The 22,147-nt window shown below is 54.2% G+C and overlaps 1 protein-coding gene and 1 long non-coding RNA gene across 7 annotated transcripts in view; one reads left to right on the top strand and one right to left on the bottom strand.

Moving 5' to 3' along the window:
* STAB2 (stabilin 2) overlaps window positions 1–22,147 on the top strand; it is a 138,711-nt gene that overhangs the window by 71,216 nt on the left and 45,348 nt on the right. For 4 of the 5 annotated variants that reach the window (XR_012006020.1, XM_072773381.1, XM_072773379.1 and 1 more), the window contains exons 27-39: window positions 91–186; window positions 2,206–2,253; window positions 3,638–3,774; window positions 4,733–4,847; window positions 6,466–6,543; window positions 8,396–8,494; window positions 8,615–8,722; window positions 11,697–11,828; window positions 14,697–14,825; window positions 16,105–16,161; window positions 17,116–17,211; window positions 19,310–19,505; window positions 21,410–21,505. Coding sequence is in view for 4 of the 5 variants with exons in the window: in XM_072773381.1 (XP_072629482.1) it covers window positions 91–186; window positions 2,206–2,253; window positions 3,638–3,774; window positions 4,733–4,847; window positions 6,466–6,543; window positions 8,396–8,494; window positions 8,615–8,722; window positions 11,697–11,828; window positions 14,697–14,825; window positions 16,105–16,161; window positions 17,116–17,211; window positions 19,310–19,505; window positions 21,410–21,505 (1,387 nt within the window). In the remaining variant the exon portion in view is untranslated. The remainder of the gene's footprint in view (window positions 1–90; window positions 187–2,205; window positions 2,254–3,637; window positions 3,775–4,732; window positions 4,848–6,465; window positions 6,544–8,395; window positions 8,495–8,614; window positions 8,723–11,696; window positions 11,829–14,696; window positions 14,826–16,104; window positions 16,162–17,115; window positions 17,212–19,309; window positions 19,506–21,409; window positions 21,506–22,147) is intronic. The other variant, XM_072773380.1, reaches the window with a different exon arrangement.
* On the bottom strand, window positions 13,713–21,977 carry LOC140602999 (uncharacterized). 2 transcript variants are annotated; one of them, XR_012006022.1, is made up of 6 exons: window positions 21,733–21,977; window positions 21,233–21,479; window positions 19,845–20,117; window positions 14,676–14,774; window positions 14,204–14,431; window positions 13,713–14,003 (listed from the first exon to the last, which is right to left on the bottom strand). It is a non-coding gene; the product is annotated as an uncharacterized lncRNA (long non-coding RNA). The 2 variants fall into 2 exon arrangements; XR_012006021.1 differs by lacking the exon at window positions 14,204–14,431 and having other exon boundaries at window positions 21,733–21,971.

The raw sequence follows: 22,147 nt of genomic DNA on the forward strand, positions 1-22,147 counted from the left end.
CCCCGAGTCGCAATTCTCGCCTGCGATGGAGCCTGTGGCTCCGGGGATACTGAGGGAAGCCAACCCTTCCTTTTCTCCTTGCTTCCTCAGGCAACCTGTCAGCTTATGTCGTCGGGCCTCTGGAGCTGTGTGTGCCCGGAGGGCTACGAGGGCGATGGGCTCCTGTGCTATGGAAATGCTGCGGTGGTAAGTCACCCAAGGGGACGCCTGTGCAGAACCATGCACACAAACTCTTAAAAAGCAGACTGTCTTAGTGAGGCTGCTTCGAGGTGATCTACCAGTCGGGTGCTCCAGGAGGTCGTACACACGCAGGTGTGCACGTGCCCTGGGGTCACACGTTCCACAGTCTGAAGAGCGCTGACGTCTATTGGCACCCTCCATGTCCTGGGGATGGGGACTTCCGTTTCTTGCTCTTCTACCTCTTTCTTTCCCCGACTTCTCTGATGAGCCGCTGACTGGCCCTGGTACACTGTGTAGGTGTTGCTGGGTGCCCTGAGGAAGGAGAGCCATTCCGGGGGCTGCGTGTCTGCCGTCCGCGTGCCAGGCATCTAACTTGATTCTTGACATGCAGCCACACCCCATGTGAACCTCACAACCACTATCTGAGGCTGAGACCACTATGTGCCCATTTTATGGATAAGAAAACAGAAGGACATGTGAGTGGCTCAGTCAGTGAGGTCTCCAACTCTTGACTTCAGCTCAGGTCGTGATCTCAGGGTCGTGAGACCTGGCCCCATTCTGGGCTCTGCACTTGACTGGAAGTCGGCTTGAGTTTCCTTTGTCTCTCTACCTCCCCCCACTCTCAAATAAATGAATCCACAGAGAAAGTAAAAAGAAAAAAGAGGAGGGGAGCAGAAGGGAGGAAAAAGAAAAGGAAAAAGGAAAGAAAAGTGAGAGCCTGAGAAACCTGGCCCAGGACCCCTGGGCAGCCGGGGGGACCCACCAGGGGCTCTCCAAGCACCGGGCCCGCAGGAGCCTCTGCCCCAGTACATAGGGAGGGTCCCATTCACATCACACTGAACTGTCATTGCTTGGAGGTGACCCATCCCCCACCCAAACCGTGAAGTCTGGAGGTGTCCTTATTTAGTTTTGAGCGACCCGTCGACTGGTCGACCGTGCACTGCTGTTTACTAACTCCGTGTCTCACAGCTATTTACTGGCCCATTAGCCACCCCGAACACTCTAGGGAGGAGCTGAGTTGACTCTGACACTTAGCCTCTGTGCATGTTTGCCGACATCAACATCCGTCTTCGTGCTGTGTGATCCTTCAAAGGCTTCCCCCCACCGACCCCCCTGCGAGTGCAGGGTCCGTGCAGCCCTAGCAGCAGGGCGTCTCCAGATTCATTTCCAGAGAAGACCTGAGCTCTCAGAGAGGTTAGCTGACGTGCTCCAGGCCACACAGCTAGCCCACGGCAGACTTGGCAACGAGGCCCGTCTGTTTCCACCCAAGGTCCGGTGGTCCCCTGGTCACACCCACACATGTCCCTGAGCTAGTGGCATCGCGGGCTTCTTTTCCAGCACTGATGTACCCCAGCAAGTGTAAGCCGTGTGAGAGCGCAGGTCGTCCTGTCCACCTGCTACCCTTCGCTCACCCCACAGGGTGCCCTGTAGCTTCTCAACACGCCTTCCAGGGAGAGCGGGGTGCTTGGCTGCTGAGCGCGCCCCGTGTGCCTACCCACCCCACGCGGGGGAGGCACGCACTCCCCCGAGATTCACGGCATCCTGTGAGCTGTAGCATTTTTGTCTCGGTCTTATGGACAAAGTAGAGGCCTACAGGGACCCGGTAACATGCCTGAGGAATCAGGGAGGACCAGGCCCAGTGAAAACCCTGGTGTCGGCCCATCCCTGCCACTCCTCCCTGGCCGTGGCAGGGTGCACGCCCTGAGCCCAGTGACCCGCACACAGCGGCCAGTGACCTGCACACGACAGCTACCACTGCCTCACACACTCACTTCTGACTTGGAAGGACGTCAGGTGGTCGCTCCATCCGAGTTTCTAGAATTAGTCCTTGACCCCACAGGTAGAGAATGACCAAGCCGTTAGGTGGGACCGACACGGGCAGCGTGGGCAGCCTGGTCCCACCGCGTGAGGGCCAATGACAGGAGGTTGGGCGGGGCGCACAGACGTGCTGCCATCCCACTCAGTCCCCGTCCCTCCTCCTGTGTTCTCTCTCATGTCTCCTCCCCGCCGGGCGACACGGAGAAGGAGCTGTCATTTCTGTCCGCCGCAGCCCCGTTTAACCAGTGGATAAATGTGAGTACGTCTGTGGGACAGAGGGAGTGCGCATGGGCGGGGAACTCTGCGTGCCTGTGACAGGAAACCCAAACCGCAGCTGGTAGGAGGGGGAGGCGGTGGAGAGCGGCAGTTCCCGCCCTGACCCCTGACCGCACCTCAGGGTCACACACACATTGTTTATGTGGCCACGCTTAGGCCCCCCCCAGGTACCCTGTGGTGGGCCCAAGGCTCCCCTGGGGATCCTGCCACATGGGCAGGGTAAAGGACAGCTGCTCCAGGTGGGGCTAGGGAGCTTTGCAGCCAGTTGGGGGCTGTGTGCAGCACCACCCACAGCTCAGTCCCCACCCCAAATCTAGGTCCTCCATGACTGCAGAGCACTGAGGGGTCAGGGTCCACAGCTGGAACCTGGGGTCATCCCCGTCCCCATGCCAGGTCCTCCATGACTGCAGAGCACTGAGGGGTCGGGGTCCACAGCTAGAACCTGGGTCCGCCTGTGTTCAGCTCTCAGCCCAGGAGGAGCTTCCCCGTCTTCCCTGGAAAGTCCTGGGGTGAACAATCCCGTCCCCAGTGCATCCAGGGGGTGAACGTCTGCGTCTGTGCCTAAGGCCCAGGTGCCCCCAAAGCATTCGTGAGCTCTTCGAGTAGCCACTCGCCCACACAGACCTTGCCCGGTCAGCACGGCACCAGGGCAGCTGCTCCTGTCCTGCGGGGCCTGTCCCCACCCCCACGAGAGAGAGCAAGACAGGGTCTGGCAGCACAGGCTGGTCCCCATACAGACAGAGCACGAGTGCAGTGGGGCACATCTCCCCTAAGTCACCTCCAGTCCTGTCATGGTCACAGCCAGAAATGAGCTGCGGTGGGTGAACGCACAGAAATCTAGGAACATGACAGACCAGGACTTCCTGTTTTTTCCTGGGATCAGTCGTGAAGCGTAAGCACAGCACCTCTGCCACGAACTAGCTCCGGGTGAGAACAGAGTAGGCCAAATTTGATTTCAGGAGCCCAGTGCATCCTCCAAGCTGCAAATCCTCCTGTAACCTTCCTGCCATCCTTATCCTGGGGTGTCCAGGGCTTTAGGGCTCACACACCCATGCATGATCATCAACACCATTCTCTGGTTCTTGTTTAGACTACAGAGTAAATGACTGATAACAGTTCAAAGTCTGACAGGGGCTCAGGAAAAGTTGTCTTTTGACCAAGCTGACCCATTTAAATAAAAAGAATGCACGTCAGAGGTGGGGTGAGTGAGTAGGTGGGATGGATTAAGGAAAGGGGTCCTGAGTCCTTCGCAGCATCCCTGAAATCACTCCCGAGGGAACCTGGCTCCTTGGCCAAGCACGCAGTCCACGCGGCCTGCCCTGTAACCTGTCTCAGACCCACCTAGTCTCCCTCTATGATGCAGGATGCCTCTCTGCAACCCCTGCTGTCGGCTGCCGCCAACCTCACCGTCCTTGTGCCTTCCCAGCAAGCCATTGCAGACATGGACCATGATGAGAAAACCTTCTGGCTGTCCAAGAGCCACATGCCAGCCCTCGTAAAGTAGGTGTCCTGTGTCCTGTTCTCCATGCTATCATCCTGGCGTCAGGGTGAACAACGCTTGTTGTGCCCAAGACTGCGAATCCGAGAAACCACAAAGGAGCCGACACCGATGCAAATGCATGAGGGTTTATTTACAAGCTCGAGCTTGGGTCCAAGTATACTCCATACAGCAGAGCAGGGACTTGGACCCCGAGACTAAGAAGCACAGCAGTGTTACAGGGGCCAGTGGCCAATGAGATTGTAACATACGCAGAAAGTTACAGTCATGTTGGTCCACACGCAGGTGGCCAATTGAATTACGATTCACCTTATAGTGACCATTTGAACTGGCCTATTATTCTGGTTAGAATTGGCGCGCAGGTTTGGCGAGCAAAAGAGGGGTTTTCATTCTTTGGCGGTTAAAGGTCAGAGGTCCCGCATTCCTATGTGTGCTAGTTTCTGATAAGGGTGTGCTTAATAGCTAAACTAGGGTGAGGGAGCGCCTTAAACAACAGGCAGGTCGTGTGGAGGGGTTTGCATGAGATGGCGGGTGTAGCACAAAATGGAGTTAGTCCTGCTCTGCTTGTCCAGGGGTAGGGGATTTTTGTTAGATTTCCTGGGTCCCACAACGCTCAGTGGAGGGGGAGCCCTGGTCCTTGGCACCCTGCAAAACTCTGCGTGTTCTGGAACCCTCCTCGCCTCCTTCCCCTGGGAGGTGGTAGCTCACGTCCAGCTCCCAAGTTCGCTCTGACTGCCTTCCATACGTTCGGTCCCTCCTCCAAACGCCCCTAGAATGTGGGTCTACAGCTGTGCATTGGGGTGTGGGCTGATCCAGTAAGTAACCCAAGGTGCCAGGGTTAGGAGTTCCTGGAGAAGAGTCTGACCCTGGTGGTCCAGCTCTAGAACCGGGTTCCTTAGCTACTTCATGACAGTCCTCCATGCACCGATGTTTTACGGTTGGCCTCACGGACTGTTCCAGATACCACATGCTGCGGGGCACCTACGGACTGGCCGACCTGCAGGCCCTGTCACCCTTGGACAGGTTGGCCACAGCTTTGCCGGGCAGCTTTCTTCATGTGGCGAAGGCGGACGGGGTAAGAGAGCGCCATAGCCTGTCTGCTAAGCAGAAATAGGCTGTTTGCATGTGTGCTGTCTGCGTGTACAGCGTGTGCACCACAGGAATACATGAATGGAGTAGGCCAGGAAGAGGAGTCTCATGGGGGCGCCACCCAGCCTCAGCAACTGCCAACGTGTCCTGACACACACGCATTACCCCGTAGTAATGAGGCTACGAAATGTGACCCTCCAGCCACAGGTCGGCCACAGGCACTTCCTGACAGACCACAGGCCGAGCCACAGAGGCACACTTTTCCATTGTTCTGGGTAAATATCGCGCACTTTCCCAGCCTTGGCTATTCATAGTGACTAACACGAGCAGGTCCTGGTAGCCATCTAGCTGCGCCGTCACAAGCCACAGGATTTTATGTGACATTAGAGTCACTGAGCAGATACCAACTGAGCGCAAGGAAGAGTGCCCCCCTGCAGAAGCCTGGCTCCCGGTGTGGACTGCCATGCACTAGAGCCTGCACTCAGGCCTGCTCTGGGAAGCTTGGCTGCCTTGCTGTACACGAGTGTTTTAAAGCACTTTCTGTGCGGTGCATGAGGTAGAAATGAAGGTTCTCCTGGAGAGGGAGAACCGCTACATCAGTGCACGTGAGCCACCGTCCAGAATGCTTTAGAACTACTGCTCTCAATCACCTTTCCCTCCCGCTCGTCAGTGCAAGGTGGCCAGGAACGTCTCTACAGGGCCTCTGCCGATGTGACCTGGGAGCTGCCAGGGTGAGACAGGCCCGCGTCTGGACCTAGCGTCCCAGGAGGGATTTCAGACAAAGGGTGGGGTGGGAAGAGGAAGAAAGAAAGTGGACAGAAGGGAGCACGGCCAAGCCATGGCTGCTTGGTGGCCAAGCCAGGTGGGTAGGTCGCGTAAATAATATTCTTGAGAAGTAGCTGGGTTCTGGTCAGGAAAGTCAGATGGAGCTGCTGGGGCCGCTGTAATGGCACACCACCAAGCGAGAGGCTCAGACAACAGGGAATTCCTCTTACGGTTCTGGAGGCCAGGCCGGAGGCCAAGCTGTGTGCAAGGTGGGCCCCCGAGGCTGTGGGAGGGGCTGTCGCAGGCCCTCTATTCAGCTCAGGGCTCCCACCCCCACCCCACTCCCGCCCCCGCACGGCTCTCCATGTCCCCCTCTGGAGGACCCCAGCCGAATCGGAGTACGGCTCACCGACCGGTCTCACTGTAACTCAAGTTCCTCTGTAAAGACCCTGTTTCCCACTAAGTCCCCACTGTGAGGTACTGGGTTAGGACCCCAACATGTGAGCCCCAAGGACACACAGTTCCACCCACGACACCATCCACAGATGCTTTCAAACTACAGGATGGCTGTACTGAACCCCAACCAGCACCCTTTGAACGAAGCAGAAAAGAACAGAATCGGTGTTCAGGAACCTCCCAAAAAGTACAGGAAAGTATCACTTCACTGCGCGTGTGTGGTGGGAGGGTCAACTAGTGTGTCACGATGTGAACATACCTCTAACCTCAGGTCATGGTTAAAAGGGTCAAAGTCACGACTGCTCAAGAAGTGTGAAGTGCAGATGTAGTTTCAGTCCCTGAATCACTGCCCTGTGAAGACCTACCTTGATTTGCATTCACAGAATATCACAATTGAAGGAGCAGCTTTCATTGATGGTGACAATGCAGCCACGAACGGCGTGATACACGTCATCAGCAAGGTACACATTCGCAGCCTTCCCCGCAGACGGCTCTTCTGACTTCATCCATCTGTGTTCCCGCACCACATCTTTTGGGGGCAGAAACACCCACCTCTGGCAGGGGTGGCATGTGTCGTGCTCCATGACATCAATGCTAAAACTGCCTAGAGGGTCAGTCGGACTCTGTGCTACTTACCCGGCTTCCATTCTGCAGTGACTCCTACGTCATGCGTGGCCACACGTGTCCTATGTCTCATTTACGTGAAAGTCTTCCCCAAGAGCTGGGGAAAGGGCTGGTGGTTACAGGTCGCTCTTTCCCTCCCCTTTCTGCATGATTGCCCCCTACAAACATGGGGTAAGGAAGGCCTAGAAAAAAGTGGGAAGGGGTAGAAAAAGTATTTTTGAAATTTTCATTGTCTTCTAAGACGCGACGCAACAGTGTTCAAATGTATGAAATAGAAAGGAAGAAAGGATAGCGAGAAACGGAGTTTTAAGCTCTCCTATAATTTTCAGTTACTATATTAGGATTTTCATTGAAAATCGGGGTTAGAACTTAGGGCCTTATGGGAACTTTTGGAAGGTGGAAGATAGGAAAAGACGATTAACCAATACCATTTCCCCTAAAATTATCCCCCTTGGCACTTAAGTATGCACTTTTGGTTTTAATCTACAGAAAAGGTCAACTATTTCTGTGCAGCAAAGAGAGGCTATTTGTGAGACTCCTAGGTGCATTATTTTGCAAAAGCCTTGCAATTCCCTTGGATTACCAGGAATCATTAAGAAAACCCACATTTTTGAGCTAGTGGTCACTTGCAGGGAGCATGCTGGATTTACGACTCAGGATGCAGACCAACATTACTTGCCAAGCTTACTTTTCCTCTGCGATCCTGGCTTCCCAAAGCACTAAATTACCCCCCCCCGCCCCTTTGCATTTCTGGTGGCAACACCCAGCAGTCCAAGGGTGCCTCAGCCCTCTCCTCTCCTGAGCGTCATCCCTCTGGGACCTCCTGCAAGCCTCCCTACCCCACAGCCTGAGTCATCAAGGAGACGGCACATGTGGCCAGGCCACACGCCCTCTTTGCACCTCCTCCCCCCTCCTCTTCCCTCCCTGGGGAGCACTAAACACCCTCTCTTTGTGCCTCCTGCCTAGCAGGCCTCCCCCAAGTAAAGGCTAGGTTACTCCTCTCTCCCCCTCTGTACTTCCAGGGAATCGGGGGTGGCAGACTCACCTGGCATACTGTGCCCCTTCCTCGTGGTGTGGCCCGGTCTCCACAGTATGGCATGTCCCCAGGGAGGGCTGCTGTGACTCGAGGTCCCTGGTTGGGCCTAGCCTCGTAGCCGCTGACAGCTGGTGGGCCTGGCAGCACAGTCGGTGCCAAGCCCTGGACAGAAGAGCATGTCCTATGCTCCCACCTGGTGAGTGCCAGGGCCTAGGGAGCACACTACGGCTGTCCTAGCCTCACGAGGAGGACGCATGGAGCAGAGCTCCGGGGTTAGAGACCCGCTGAGCAGGAGGTGACCAACCACCGGAGACTCCTGTCTGTGTGCCATCTCTGTGCGACTGCTGGCGGCAGTGGCTCCCTAAGGTCCTCTCACACCTGCCCTTGGACAGGGGTCCTCAAGTCAAGGTCATCATGAACACTGGCACGCGGGTGCCCAGCCGAGGGTGGTGGCCTGGGGCTCAAAGCCAGCACACTGCAGGCCCCAGGCTGCACCCCCTTCAGCAGGTGGCTCTCAGAGGAGAGCTGCCCCTTGCAGCAGCCGCAGGGACAGCGTGGGGACTCACATGCAGCGGTCCTTGTCAGTGCATCTGCTCACGTGACCTGACCTGCCTGTGGACACAGCTGACAGAATGCGGGGGCTCCCTCCCCAGGTGCTGATTCCCCGAAGAAGTCTGACTGGCCCCTTACCGAGCCTGCTGGCACGGCTGGACCAGATGCCCGACTACTCAACCTTCCGGGCCTCCATCACCGTGAGTACCATGCGTCTAGGTGGCCTTGGCCAGGAGGGGGGATGCAGGGGGACACAGGCACTGCGAGTCTTAACGCCTTCCACCTTAACGCCTTAATGCCTTCTGCCTCTCCCATCACAGCAGCACAGCCTGGCCGGTGCCATCGAGGCAGCCGGGGCCTACACAGTGTTCGCTCCCAGCAACCGTGCCGTGGAGAAGTACCTCCAGGAGAGGAAGGCCGCCACCCTAGTAAGTAGGGGAAGTAGGGGAGCCACTGGCAGGTCTCCACATTGTGCTCACCCACCCCCCCGCCCAGGGGCGGCGCCCTCTCCAGCACCCTCCCTGTCTGCCTCAGGAAACCCCAGAAACACCCTGTCTCTGGAAGTGGCCCGCCCCCAGATACCTGCAGCATGTGCCCCAGGAAGCGGGCCGGACCCCATCCCTCCTCCGCGCCCTGGCCTCCCAGTCCCCTGGTCTCCTGGTCCCTGTGACAGGGATGCAGAGGAGGCGGGTCATGTGTTCCTACCTCCTCCCCTCCGGCCTCCATCCTCCCTGACTCCTCCAAGGCCATCAGGGGATTTTGTCAGGATATCAGTCCCAGTCGTGCCACTCGGTGCCTCGACACCCTGGGTGCATCCCCATGTCTGCAAGATGGAGTACAGACCACCCAGCCAGGAATTAAGGCCTCTGTCCACTGGCCACCAGGCATCCTTTAGTCACCAGCGGCTCCAGAATTGTCATAGGAGCGAGTCACCCTGTTCCCAGCACCCCCACGATGAGAGGACACTCGTGACGCTATCTGCACAGCAAGCACACTGTTCCCTGTAGCTTCAGACAGGGATGCGCGCTGGCACGTACTGCACGCTCAGCAGCCTCTGGCCTTGGTGCTCCCCATAAGGCCCCTCTGTGCTCCCTGCATGGAACCCCCACGATGCTCTCCACACAGCCCCCCCGTGCTCCCCACACGACCCCCCACCTCATGCCTCCTGCACAGCCCCCCATGCCCCCACACACACGCGCACACACTGACACACATGGACACACGCTGCACATGCACCCATAGGTGCGCATGCACCCACTACCTCCTGAATCACCCAACCCTTGTCCACATCTGCTCTGACCTCCTCGGGGAAGCCGGCCAGTTCTGGCCTCAGAGCCATCAGACGATCTGTCCTGTGAGTGTGCACCATTTGCACACCCTCCAGCATCTGTGCAGTGTTATGAGTGGTCCTTTGGGCCTTCACTGGCCCAGGGGGCTCTGGAGCCCGTGAAGGCGGGACCTACTCCTGAAAGTGGCCAGCGCAGCTCTGGGGGGGCAGAGACCACCCTCGTCTGTTTCCCCAGCCTGCCCGCGCCCAGCGAACCTGTTCAGGTGTTGCTGCCCTGGGATGAAACCTCGTTTTCCCCAAGAGCCCAAGGATCATTTGAAGCTACAAAGACAGTCTCAGTTAAGTTCAGAAAAACATTCCAGCCCTGTCAGAGTCGCAGGGCCTTTGTCTTATTCTGGGGCCAGCCAGGGGCCAGCAGGGGCAGGACATGGTGCCCGAGAGACTTTAATAGTGTGAACGGTTTCTTGGGCACAAATCGGTGTGGGTGTAGGTGACAGGTGAAGAGGAGAGAGAAGCCGTTGGGTGGCAGCTGCAGGAGGCACTCCCTGCCCCCGACCAGGGTGGGAGAGCAAAGGGCAGAGGTCAAAGTCACTGCAACTCAGAAACGGAACAGCCCACAGAACCTCTCAGGCTATGGAGAAGGTGCAGGTCGCCAGGCGCTCTGACCCCACCCTCCCCCCACCAGGGCCTGGGGGCCAGGAGCAGACCCAGTGGAGTGCCTTGCCCGCCCCAGCCGCTTCGTCGGGGAGACAGCCCTCCCAGAGTCCACTGCCACTCCCAGGGCGCAGGTGGGCTGGGGGTGCCCACAAGGACAGGGAGCAAAGGGGAGACGTACCCCCTCTCCCTCCTTCCCTCTGACTGGCCTCAGCCTCCTTCCAGCACTTTCACTGGCAGAGCTGCGCAGGAGTCGGGACACAGGCAGTTGTAGACAGCGGTCCCGGGCAGTCAGGGGCAGGCTGGGAGCTGAGAGACCATCAAGTCACCTGCGTCCAGCCTTGCCCAGCAGTGCTTCTGGTCCCACCCCCACCCCCATCCTGGGCTCAGTGAGCTCAGTTGTGGTGGCATCAGGTTTGACATTGAAGAGCAGGAAGTCTCAGTGGTCGCTCAGGAGACTTTAGGGGCAGGAAGGTGCTATGCCTGACCCGTATGTCCTGGGAAGCCAGCGCTCTTTCTGGGCTGGGCCCAGAGGCAAAGCCCACGCTCGTGCTGTCTCACTCTCCTCTCTGTGTCTCATTCACTCACCCTCCTTCTTTCCTTTTTTGGTTTTTTTTTTCCTGTGAATCCATAAAATATTTATTACGACACAGAGAGAGAAAATTGCAGAGATTATGTTCAAGTGACTAATCTTTTATAGCCCCCCATCCCCCACCTCCCACATCCCTCCCTCCCATCCCTCCTTCCCTCCCTCCAGTGCTCCTGTGGCTCTTCAGGGACCCTGCTCATCCCTGGTTGTCTCTGACTGCCCTTGAGCCGTGTGCATGCACCCTATTCCTGTAGTCATGTCCTCAGACCCTAGGCCTCCAGCTTCTCCCCAGGGCCTGTGTGCCCCCCGAGGCAGTCCTCCAACACAGGACCTCAGGCCCAGTCCTCCAGCTCACAGGACGCGCTGTCCCGGAACAGCGACACCCCTCCTCCCTCCATGATGGACCAGCCTGCCAACTGTCTGAGGTGTGAGACCCTCAGGTCTCAGTACCGCCCCCATCCCACAGGCCACTGTATCTGCAGAGAACACACATCCCATCTTTCAAAAAATCCAGCTAGATCTCCTTATAGGCCCCTGAGGTGAAACACAGGCTGAGGTGTGGGACTCTCCCTTCCTAGCAATGCTCTTCAAATAAATCATCTTTAAAACCCTCCATCAGGTGTCATGCCCTCCACCTGGGTTTTAGGGTCACAGCACGAGTTCTGGGCCATCCCACCTGGAAGATTGGCCAAGTGTGAGGTGATGTGTCTCCATTCAGTATCTGACATCTACTGTGCCTGATGCCTCTACAGCTTCCTATTCCACAACCTGTGGCTCCTATCCCTCCCACCGTGCCTGGCGCCTGGCAGCCTCCTAGGGCCCACAGACTCGCTGACCTGCGGGGTGACTTCCAATTCTGTTTGTTGTCCAGGAGGAGGACGTACTCAGGTACCACGTGGTCCTGGAAGAGAAGCTGCTGAGGAATGACCTGCACAGTGGCATGCACCGGGAGACCATGCTGGGCTTCCCCTACCTACTTGGCTTCTTTCTCCAGGATGGCCAGGTGAGGTCTTGTGACTTCAAACCTAGGGGTGCTGGCCTTTCCCCCATGATCCGTCGTCACCCCAGTGCTCCCTGAGCCTTACCGACAAAGCGCAGTTGCCTGTCTTTCACTAGAAGGCTGCTCGCTCGCCCTCCCCGGCACCAGCCTTGGGATAGTTAGAGTGGGCCTCACCAGTCCTGGCACTAACCCTTTGACACTGAGTCCTGACACAGCCCTTGGGCAGTCCCCAAGCAGTCTGTAAGATAGAAGAGGACCCACAGCAGGGCCCAACTCCCAGGACGTGGCACCGGCTCTTGGGGGCCAACTGACAGGTGGGACCCAGCGGCCACGTGAGTGATGGCCCGACAGCCTGATCGTCCAGACCGCGGTCCTAGGACCAATTGACCCCCACACCAGCGCTCCAGCCTTCATCTCATACAACCTCTAAATAGGTCCGTGTTCAGAATTCACGCAAGAGAATTGATGAGACAAGACACGTAAAGTACTTCAAGCGTAATTCTGATGACCTATTTCAAACCTCAAGGAAGAAGATCGTTTATGGACATTCAACAAGAAACCCAAATGTAGCCCTAGTATAAATCCTCCCGAGGAAAACAAACAAGAATAAATCATTGTTTCAGGTAGACTACGCACCGTATTGAGAGGACGAAAGTTTAATTACAGACTTTTTTTTTTTTTTTACAGATTTTATTTACTTATTCATGAGAGACACAGAGAGGCTCCCTGTGGGGAGCCTGATGTGGGACTTATCCCAGGACCCTGGTATCATGCCCTGGGGCAAAGGCAGACACTCACCTGCTGAGCCCCCAGGTACCCCATCACAGACATTTTTTAACTATAATATTTTTTTGGTCCTTTTAAAAAGTGCCGTGTTAAAAACAACGTTCTCAGTGGTATCATCATTTTTCACAAGTGAATTTTTGCGGACGTTTTGTTTCAACCTGCTTGAATAAAAAAAAAGAGCCTAAATCTTGGTTACAGATAGAGCTGACTCCAGGTATTTTCCTCTGACTCCTGTAAATGATCCCACCTGTCACGTCATGACGTTGAGGAGATCCTTTCCCTATTTGTCCTGGTAAGGCAACTTGTTGTTGGTAAAGGACATAGATGTCTTGTGTGTTTATCCGTATCACTCCTTGCTCCGTCACGTAGAGATGAACGTTGTCTCACGATCACTTGAATCAGGGTCAGCTCTGTCACGTTTATTTCCCGGTTGGTTGGAAATCCTTGGGTCCAAAGCAATCTTTACCTCATCATACACAAATGCTTCTATGTCCCGGTCAGGGTTCTGCTCTTCCCGGTAACTCCTTCCCTTCCTGGAGGGGCGAGGGAGCCGCGGGGACAGCCCTCACAGCCAGCTAGCTTGCGCTCAGATAAGAATTTCAATGCAAAAAAAAAAAAAAAAAAGAATTTCAATGCAGCACACAGTGCTCTTGAGAATGAGAATTATTCAGACTCTTTTTAAGGCCACATCCACAGGGTTACAGCATCAGAAGTCCCATCACTTTGTTGATTCTCAAGCAGCTCCGTGTCTCTGCTTTGGGGCGTCTGTGTTGCAGCCCCACTGACACCAGCCTCCAGCCTCCCGCTGCTTTCCCAATCTCAGACCCCACCTCTGTGGGGTCCACCGCGATTTGTCTCAACGCCCAGCGGAAACTCACCTGATTCCAGCTGAATCATAAGGGCCTTGGACGTGCCAGGGCAGTTCACATTTCAGCACCTACAAGGAGTCATTTCAGTATCACGGCTGCAGAAAACGTGGGATGTTATCCGTCATTCTAAAACCCTTACTGGATCCAAACTCAACGTTTCCTTCGGACAATAAGGATCCCCCTCTCCCACCCCACACCTACATGCACGCACGCACGCTCTCTCTCCAATTTCTTTTTTTATTTTTAATTTTTATTTATTTATGATAGTCACAGAGAGAGAGAGAGTCAGAGACACAGGCAGAGGGAGAAGCAGGCTCCATGCACCGGGAGCCCGACGTGGGATTCGATCCCGGGTCTCCAGGATCGCGCCCTGGGCCAAAGGCAGGCGCCAAACCGCTGCGCCACCCAGGGATCCCTCCAATTTCTTTAAAGAACAATTTGTTCCCAATTATATTATTTATACTGATGAATGAATGGATGGATTTGCTTGTTTTGCATCACTCAATCATCCCAGTGGTCTCTCCTAAAACAAAACAAAACAAGTTTCAGCTCAGACTTGAATCTGAGTCAGCAGTGTATACCACAGAACCTCACAGCACACAGCATGCCCCGGGAGAGGGTACCACCCACTGGAACACTTTTCACAAGCAAAAAAACTAAAAAAATGCTCATTGTTTTTTTTTCTTAAGTGCCGGGGGCTTGGCCTTTCTGCAGGTTGCTTACAAGTTACCGGAGAAGGGTGCTGAGAGGCCAGCGCGGGTCGTTCTCCGTGCCTGGTTTGGGCAGGTGCTCAGACCGCCAGGGCCACCGCCCGGGCACAGCTGAGCTTGCCCACACAGCCTTTTCGCCAGTGAGACTCATGTGACCGTCGTGAGTCAGGATTCTTCAGTCACAAATCAACTAACATGAGGGTGGAAAGAGACCTTACAGGTGATCTAGAGCAGCCTCTTCCTTTTACAGAAGAAGAAATTGAGGTTGAGAGAGGAAAGTTACGGAGTCCAGGTCCCCCACACAACAACATGGTGCCAGATGTGGGCCTGTCACCCAGACTCCCCTCCATGAGGAGAGCACTTCCTACGAGCGGGCGTCACCTTCCAGGGGAACACTGCCGGACACATCCCCCAGCTGCTGGGATGTCATAGCCTCGGGCCCTTAGCTTCCCTGTTTCCCTTGAAATCCCCACAATAAAACTCACATTCGACCCTCTTGTTCACAGCTGTATGTAAACGAGGCTCCAATAAATTACACCAACGCAGCCACTGACAAGGGAGTGATCCACGGTTTGGGGAAAGTTCTGGAAATTCAGAAGAACAGGTGTGTCAGTAACGACACTACTATTGTGCGAGTAAGTGATATCCAAGGCCAATGAGGCAACTGTTGGCTTCATTTTTTGTGAATTTCTTAAGCATATGATTCATCTATCCGGGTCTCTCAGTTCAGTTCAACAACACACTGAATGAGCATCTGTGGTGAATGAAGAAGCAGAATCAAAGATAAATAGGACACGATCCCTGCCCTCTGTGTGGGCTCACAGTCCGGCACAATGAACCGTAGCATCAGTGCCAGGGAACCTCCTGGAGAGTTGTATAGAGCAAGACTCAAGCCATTGTCTTCCCAGAGAGAAACAGGCCAGGCCTCGCGTAGGTGCAGAGAGGGGCCTACAGTGTGCCCAGGCAGCTGTTGGCCACGCCTGCTCTGCTGGGACAGAAAATACGGAGATGGGAGTATTTCCATGTAACAGAGAATGCAATCCCGGGACTCCAGCCCATGGGAAGGTGTGGGGCCTTTCCATAACAGTGACAACTGCTGATGTTGGAGGCACTTATTAGGCACCAGGCACTGCCCATACTTTATATAGTTATAAGGATTTTATGCAGGTCGATACCCATGTTGCATATATCAATCCATGCTCATGACACCCTACAAAATAGGCATGATTGCTGTCCCCATATTACAGATGGGGAAAGGGAGCCACCAAGAGGTCAAGTAATGCTCCCAGGTTCACAGGACCAGCAAGTGGCAGGCAAGGAGTTAAATCCAGGCCCCAGAGCCAGAGCCCTGAAGGACCACACTGTCCTGTCTGGTGGGAATACATTAAGAACTAGTCACATCAGTCTCCTCTTGTCCTAGGAATGGGTCACATTCAAAAATTTCTGACATTCTTCATGTGCGCTCATTGTTGTAGGACAGAGCGTATCCTCTGCACGCCAAGCCCTCGGCTCCCGGGTGCTCCCAAGACAGGGTGTTAAGTGTGACCCATCGTCTTAGCCTGAGAATCTGGACCAATTCCCCAAATAGTGCATTTTCCACACATGAGGCTGTTATTAAAGGAATTGGGGTGTAAATGGGATAAGACCTCCTCTGGGTAAAGGATTAGTAGCAGCATCAGAAGGGTACTATAGAGGAAAGCGATGCTCAGACACCCCAAGCCTCGAGTAGTTGGAGTGCAAGCCTAAGTGAATAGGACAGAGGTCAACTGGATGAACCTCCCTAATACCTTTCTGAGTCACAGTTCTATATCCTAAAACCTTCAACTCCAAGGTCTGCAAAGTACTTGCAGCCTCACTTTGCGCTAATAGTAATAACCATGAAATGTTCACTTTTCCTCTCTGTGCTTTATGAAGGGAAAATGTGGGAAGTGTTTCCAGCAACCCATCTGCCCAGCTGGAACTAAACCACTGGTAAGTATTTTGTCTGCTTTACAAAGTAGTTTGCAGCTCTCAGGAGGTCTAAATCAGACAAAGAACCCCCCCCCCAAAAAAGGAAGGAAGGAAATGAGCCTCAAGCTCACCTCATTTTCACTGCCCTCAATTCCTGCACTTGGTTTTAATTTAATTTTACCTTCTCTTATTCATCTTTCTAAAGTCTTGAATCTATTTCTTTTTGGGGGGCCAAAGCAAAATTTAATTAATACCTAAATAGGAGCTGGGGTTCACATCAGTTGATGTGCAATACAGGGAGGGATTTTTCACTTTCTACATCTTCCAATCCCAGAAGCCAGGTGAGGACAAGAGCAAGGAATCTTATCAGACAAGGCAGACTCCACACCCAAAACCATATCCAATCTGGGTGAATGTCACCTGCCTGATTTCCTTTTACACTTGAAGTTACAACTTTCTCCAATAAACAGACAGCAAACTTGGGAGAAGTAAACATGTCTTTGAGTTGACAACCAATCTGGGTTTCTCGTAGCCACTTATTGCAAAAGCTACTTCTAGTAATGTTCTAATAATGACCAAAAAAATAGATGCTTCTGCACCTTTCATCGCACGAGAATAAGAATTTGTGATGATACGATGCTGATTCTCTCCCTAGACTCAAATCTTGTTATTGCAGGATGTCTTTATCTAATGTCCTTGACAATCTTCCTAACGTGAGTTGGTTTTCTAGACCAAAGTTCTTGTTGCAGAAACACTGTAAGATGTAATCAGTTGGCTGTTGACACCTGTTCAGTTCTGGCAGCCAACATGGAGTTTGCATGTCTCCTTTTCACAAAGCAGCTCCAAGAAGCCAACCCCTTCCCTGTCCAGGACATTTCAGGCACAGAAAACTCAGGATGTCACCCACCTACTTGCCCTTAGGAACTGGAACTTCCTCCTCACCAAAGAGCTGACACAAGCATCTCCATTCCACAGGGCAAAGAGATAAAGAGATGTATCTACACCATCTATTTCATGGGCAAGCGATCCCTGTTCATTGGGTGCCAGGCAAAATGTGTGAAGACCATCATTGTGAGTACAACGATCGAATTGCCCTTCCAATTCTGGCAGGAAGTCATATCATAGGTCACACTTTTCAGATGCCTTCACATCGATCCTTCTGCCTCTCCTCTTCCCCCTCGTTGTCCTCGCTGTCACTGCCAGGTAGCAGAGGTGGCAGGAAAACTCAGGACAGACACCTCAGTCGGGAAACAGGATAAAGCTGTGATATTCCCTTGCACCGTGAGGAAAGTGAAGGACTGAGAGTCTGGGAGGACCACCTCGGGTCACGGCAGGGCCAGAAGGAAAGAGAAGGTGCACCTGGCTGTTTAGAAGACAGGCCCCAGAGCTCAGCATTTCTGCACTGTTGCTTTGGAATATGCAAGAAAATTCTCTATAACTTCCTATCCTGCTTCTTTCCCAGAAGACCAGACATCGCCTCTGCCAACCCTACAGAAACAGGATGATTCAGCCCTTAGGCTGCAGAGCTTGGGGATGCAGAAGGTTTTGTGGGTTTTTTGGGTTTTGTTTCCCAGTATCCAAAAATGTTTTACTGGAACACAGCCATGCTCAGCCATTTATTTTTTTACTGAAGTTTAATTAACATATAATGTTATATTCGCTTTGCATGTAAGACACTGTGAGTCAATAATTCCCTGTGCAGAATCTAAAAACGAAACAAGGGAACAAGGAAACAAACCCCAAAAAATGAAAACAAAGCAAAACCAAAAAAAAAAAAAAAACCCAGGTTCTTAAACACAGAGCTAACCAACTGGCAGTTGCCAGAGGGGAGGTGGGAGGGAGAGTGAGTGAAATAGGTGAAGGGGATTGTGAGGTACAAACTTCGAGTTACCAAACAGGACAAGGATGAGAAGTGCAGCATAGGGAATATCGTTAGTGATCTGTGGTAATGCCCCCTTAATGTGATGAGTGCTGAGTTTTATAGATGTGGGTAGTTTGGTGCTTTCGGGAATAAAGGCAGTTTAGGGGATTAAAGTGTGACTTATGGGGCACCTCGCTGGCTCAGGGCATGATCCGGGGTCCTGGGATCGAGTCCTGCATCGGGTTCCCCCCAGGGAGCCTGCTTCTTCCTCTGCCTGTGTCTCTATCTCTCTCTGTGTGTGTCTGTGTGCATAAATACAATTTATTGTATTTATTTATTCATGAGAGGCACAGAGAGAGAGAGGCAGAGACACAGGCAGAGGGAGAAGCAGGCTCCATGCAGCGGGCCTGACGTGGGACTCGATACCGGGTCTCCAGGATCAGGCCCTGAGCTGAAGGCGGCGCTAAACCACTGAGCCACCCAGGCTGCCCAAATAAATACAGACTTAACAAAAAAGTGCACTTATAACGACGAGCACTGAGTAACGTACAGACTTACCGAATCACTATATTGTGCACCCGAAACTAAGATAACATTGCATGTGAACTGTACTGGAATTAAAATCAAAAATGAAAAGAACAGGAAGAAAGGGGGCCCCAGGCCAAGGGCAGAGTCCGTAAGGCTTCTGGGAAAGATAAGAAATCTGCATCCAAAATGCCCAGGGCTTCTCCTGCACAGGACCTGGGGGTCAGGAGCATAGAGTCAGGGCTCAGGAGCACAGGGTCAGGGGTCAGGAGCCTGGGGAGGAGAATCACCCCCCACCACCACCATCATTCTTTTGTTGTTGTTTTTGGGTTTTGTGTTTTTTAATATTTTATTTAAATTCAATTAACCAACATACAGTATAACGGCCAGTACTCATCCCATCATGTGCCCTCCATCACCCAGTCACACCCCATCTCCCCCACTTGCCCTCCTGCAACCCTGTGTTTGCTCCCCAGAGTCAGGAGTCTCTCATGATTCCTCTTCTTAAATTCCCCCCACCCCCTCAGTACTCTTTTCTCTGTTCCTGCTGCCCTCCTTTCCCTCTGGCCTCATTCCTGTCTCTCCCCACACCCACCCCACATCCCAACACCTCCCCTCACTCCAGCAGCCCCCCAAGCTTCCTGTCCCCCTCCCCGTGCTCCAGCAGCCCCCAAGCTCTGCATACCCAGCCCCGCCCCCCCACTTTCTGGACCCCGTAGCGGCCAGAACCCACGGATGGAGGGCCCCCCTGCCCCGTGCAGCCCGGCCTGGTCCCCCTTACAGACCCGAGAGTGCTGTGCCGGCTTCTATGGCCCCCAATGCCAGCCCTGCCCTGGGGAAGCGGGAAACGTGTGCTTCGGGAACGGGATCTGCTTGGACGGCGTGAACGGCACAGGCGCCTGCGAGTGTGGACCGGGCTTCGCGGGCACGGCCTGTGAAACCTGCACCCCTGGCGCCTATGGGGCCCACTGCGACCAAGGTGCGCACCCTGCCTGCCCCACCCTCACTGCTCCGCCCGCCGCCTCCCCCCCAGGGTACCCCCCCCCAGGGTAGCCCCCCAGCCCCACCTCTGTCATCCTGGGGATTATAAGGATATCTGGGTTGGGTTGTTTGCATAGAACCCGGTTTTCAAACACTCTCAGGTCACTAATCGCACCCTCCCACCCCCTGACCGCCCTGCCATCTGTTCCTTGCCCCGCAGCCAACTGCGGGCTCCCGTCTGCCTGTGCGCTGGCCCCGCAGCTAGCCTCTCAGGCCCAGACATTGCTTGAGAGGTGAAGCACCCGTGGGTGCTAGGTGTCCGGCTCCTCCCACGTACCTTACGTGCGCCTCTCTCACAGGTGGGCCTGTGTGTGAAGGCCGGGCTGCAGGGCTTCCCCCGAGGTTGCACCCGGGGGAGGCCTGATATTTGAATGCATGTCTTGCTGGGCCCCAGAGCCTTGCCTTTGAGTTGTGCTGTCCCTTGCCGGCAGATCATTAATTCACCGTCAGCAGGCCACAGGCTTTAAGCTGATTTCGCAAAAATCATCAGCTGTTTGCATTCTCTGATCCGGACTTCCTCCGGGGAGGACACATGCTTGGGAACAGGTTCCTATCCCATAATGAGAAAACAAGGCATTTTTCTCAACTCTGCCCTAAAAGTCATACGTTGCCGCTGGTGTCACTGCTTTGTCATCAGTTCCTCCAAGCCAGACAAAATCTGTATGTAAGGGGATCCTTGTCCTTGGACCACATAACACGTACTTGCAAGTCTAGCACCGCCCCCCCACCCCCCATCATTTGGAAGCATCTTCTGCTTTCACGTGTGCAGGACTTCTGCACGGGGGATCCGTGCTCTACCTTCCTGGGGCCAGCTGAGCCCCAAGGCTGAACGCCTTGCTGGGGGGAAGGCATTCACCCCAAGGCTTCCCACCAGTTCTCAGAGGCGGCGCTGCCAGGTGACCAAGGACCTGCTGTTCCATGCGGTTGAAGTAGGCAGAGCCGCCCAGGTCCACACACCTAGTGGACAGACCCTAGGGAGCCAACCTGATCCCATCCAGGTGTCGCCCTGCGTCCTCAGATAGCCTCAGCTGAGCACACTAGCTCCGCATGGGTCACCGACCCACAGTGCGACCCAGTCCCACAGGTCACGACCTGGTCCGACTCTGCCCCTGCCCTTGCCCCTCCTGCCAGCCCAGCCCAATGAAGACAGTGATTCTCTGGAACCAGGCTAGAGACCGAGGTGCCCTTCGTGTGAAGAGCTGCTTCTAGTAAACGATCCCTGAACATGGGTCCAAGGTCTAACGACCTGTGGGTGCTTTTCCGATGTAGGAAAGACATTAGGGCTCGAAGCCAGTGGCCAGGAAAGAATTCTTGAGATGTCTTTGGTAGAAAAGTGGTTTTGTTAGAACACCCGGACAGGACTCATGGGCAGGAAGAGCTGCACCAGGGTCACGGGGAGGGCCCAGCGTAGACTCTCAGGTTGGGAGGTGGGTATGGAGAGCAGAAGCCTCCCGGGTGTTTTGGAGACAAGGTTTCCAGGATCCTTAGGGGCCCAGCTATTGTTAGGAAAGATCATTTATTACTGTTTTGTAAAAACTCAGTCATGAGACCCCTAGATGTATATCAGTGGGCCTTATGCTTGGGGGTGGTTGCCAACATGGATCTTGGGGGTATAGAGATAAAGAAAGTTTCCAAAGGAGGTTTTCTACATCAGAGTAGACTCACCAGGTCCTGGGGCTGGGCTGAGATCACCTTTGCCCTCAGCAAGGGATCAGGCTCTGGGCGGCTGAGCCCCTGGAGGGAGGTCCGTTTGCCTGTTTGAAGCACTTGGCGGTGGGCTGCGGTAGTGAGGACGTTTAACAGTTTTCTTCTGCCCTGTATCCCACTTCGATCTCCCCTTAGTGTGTTCTTGTGTCCACGGGAGATGCAGCCAAGGACCCTCAGGTGACGGCTCCTGTGACTGTGATGCTGGCTGGCGAGGAGTGAAATGTGACACCGGTAAGGGCAAGCCCCCCCCCCCCATGACACCTTTAGGGGCGCCGTGGGGGCTCTGCTCAGGTTCCGACCTCAGGATCCCAGGATGGAGCCTTGTGTGGGCTCCCTGCTCCCTGCTCGGCAGGGGTCTGCTTGTCCCTCTGCCCCTCCCCTGCTTGTGCTCATGCTCTTTCAAAAACATAAATAAATCATGAAAAAAAGAAGAGCATAAAGGAGAAAATAAGACCTACCTTTCCACAGCCGGAAAGAGCTATCATTGATATTTTACATTCACCGCCCCGTCTTTTTCTGGGAGTATGAACTTACAGGGTGACACCACGCTCCCCAGGCAGCTCTCATTCCACAATATGGGATGGATATCTTTCCATGTGAATAAATGTCAGTAAGTATCAGTTCATTTCCATGTGATATTCTGTTACACAACTACCTCACACTTTCTGAGACCGATTTCCTATCGTCATCGTCATGCTGCAGTGAATGTCTCATACACACATCTTTTTGCATTTGTCTGATTCACCCACTCTGGTTTCTAGAGATGGGGTTTCTAAGTGAGGAGCAGGCACTTTGGGGGAAGGGCTGGCTGCTTATGCCACACTGTCCTTCAGGGAGCGCATCCATCTGTTTTCCCACTAACAGGGCCCATCT

The sequence above is a fragment of the Canis lupus genome, chromosome 13, assembly GCF_048164855.1.
Source record: "Canis lupus baileyi chromosome 13, mCanLup2.hap1, whole genome shotgun sequence".
Taxonomy (NCBI): Eukaryota; Metazoa; Chordata; class Mammalia; order Carnivora; family Canidae; genus Canis; species Canis lupus.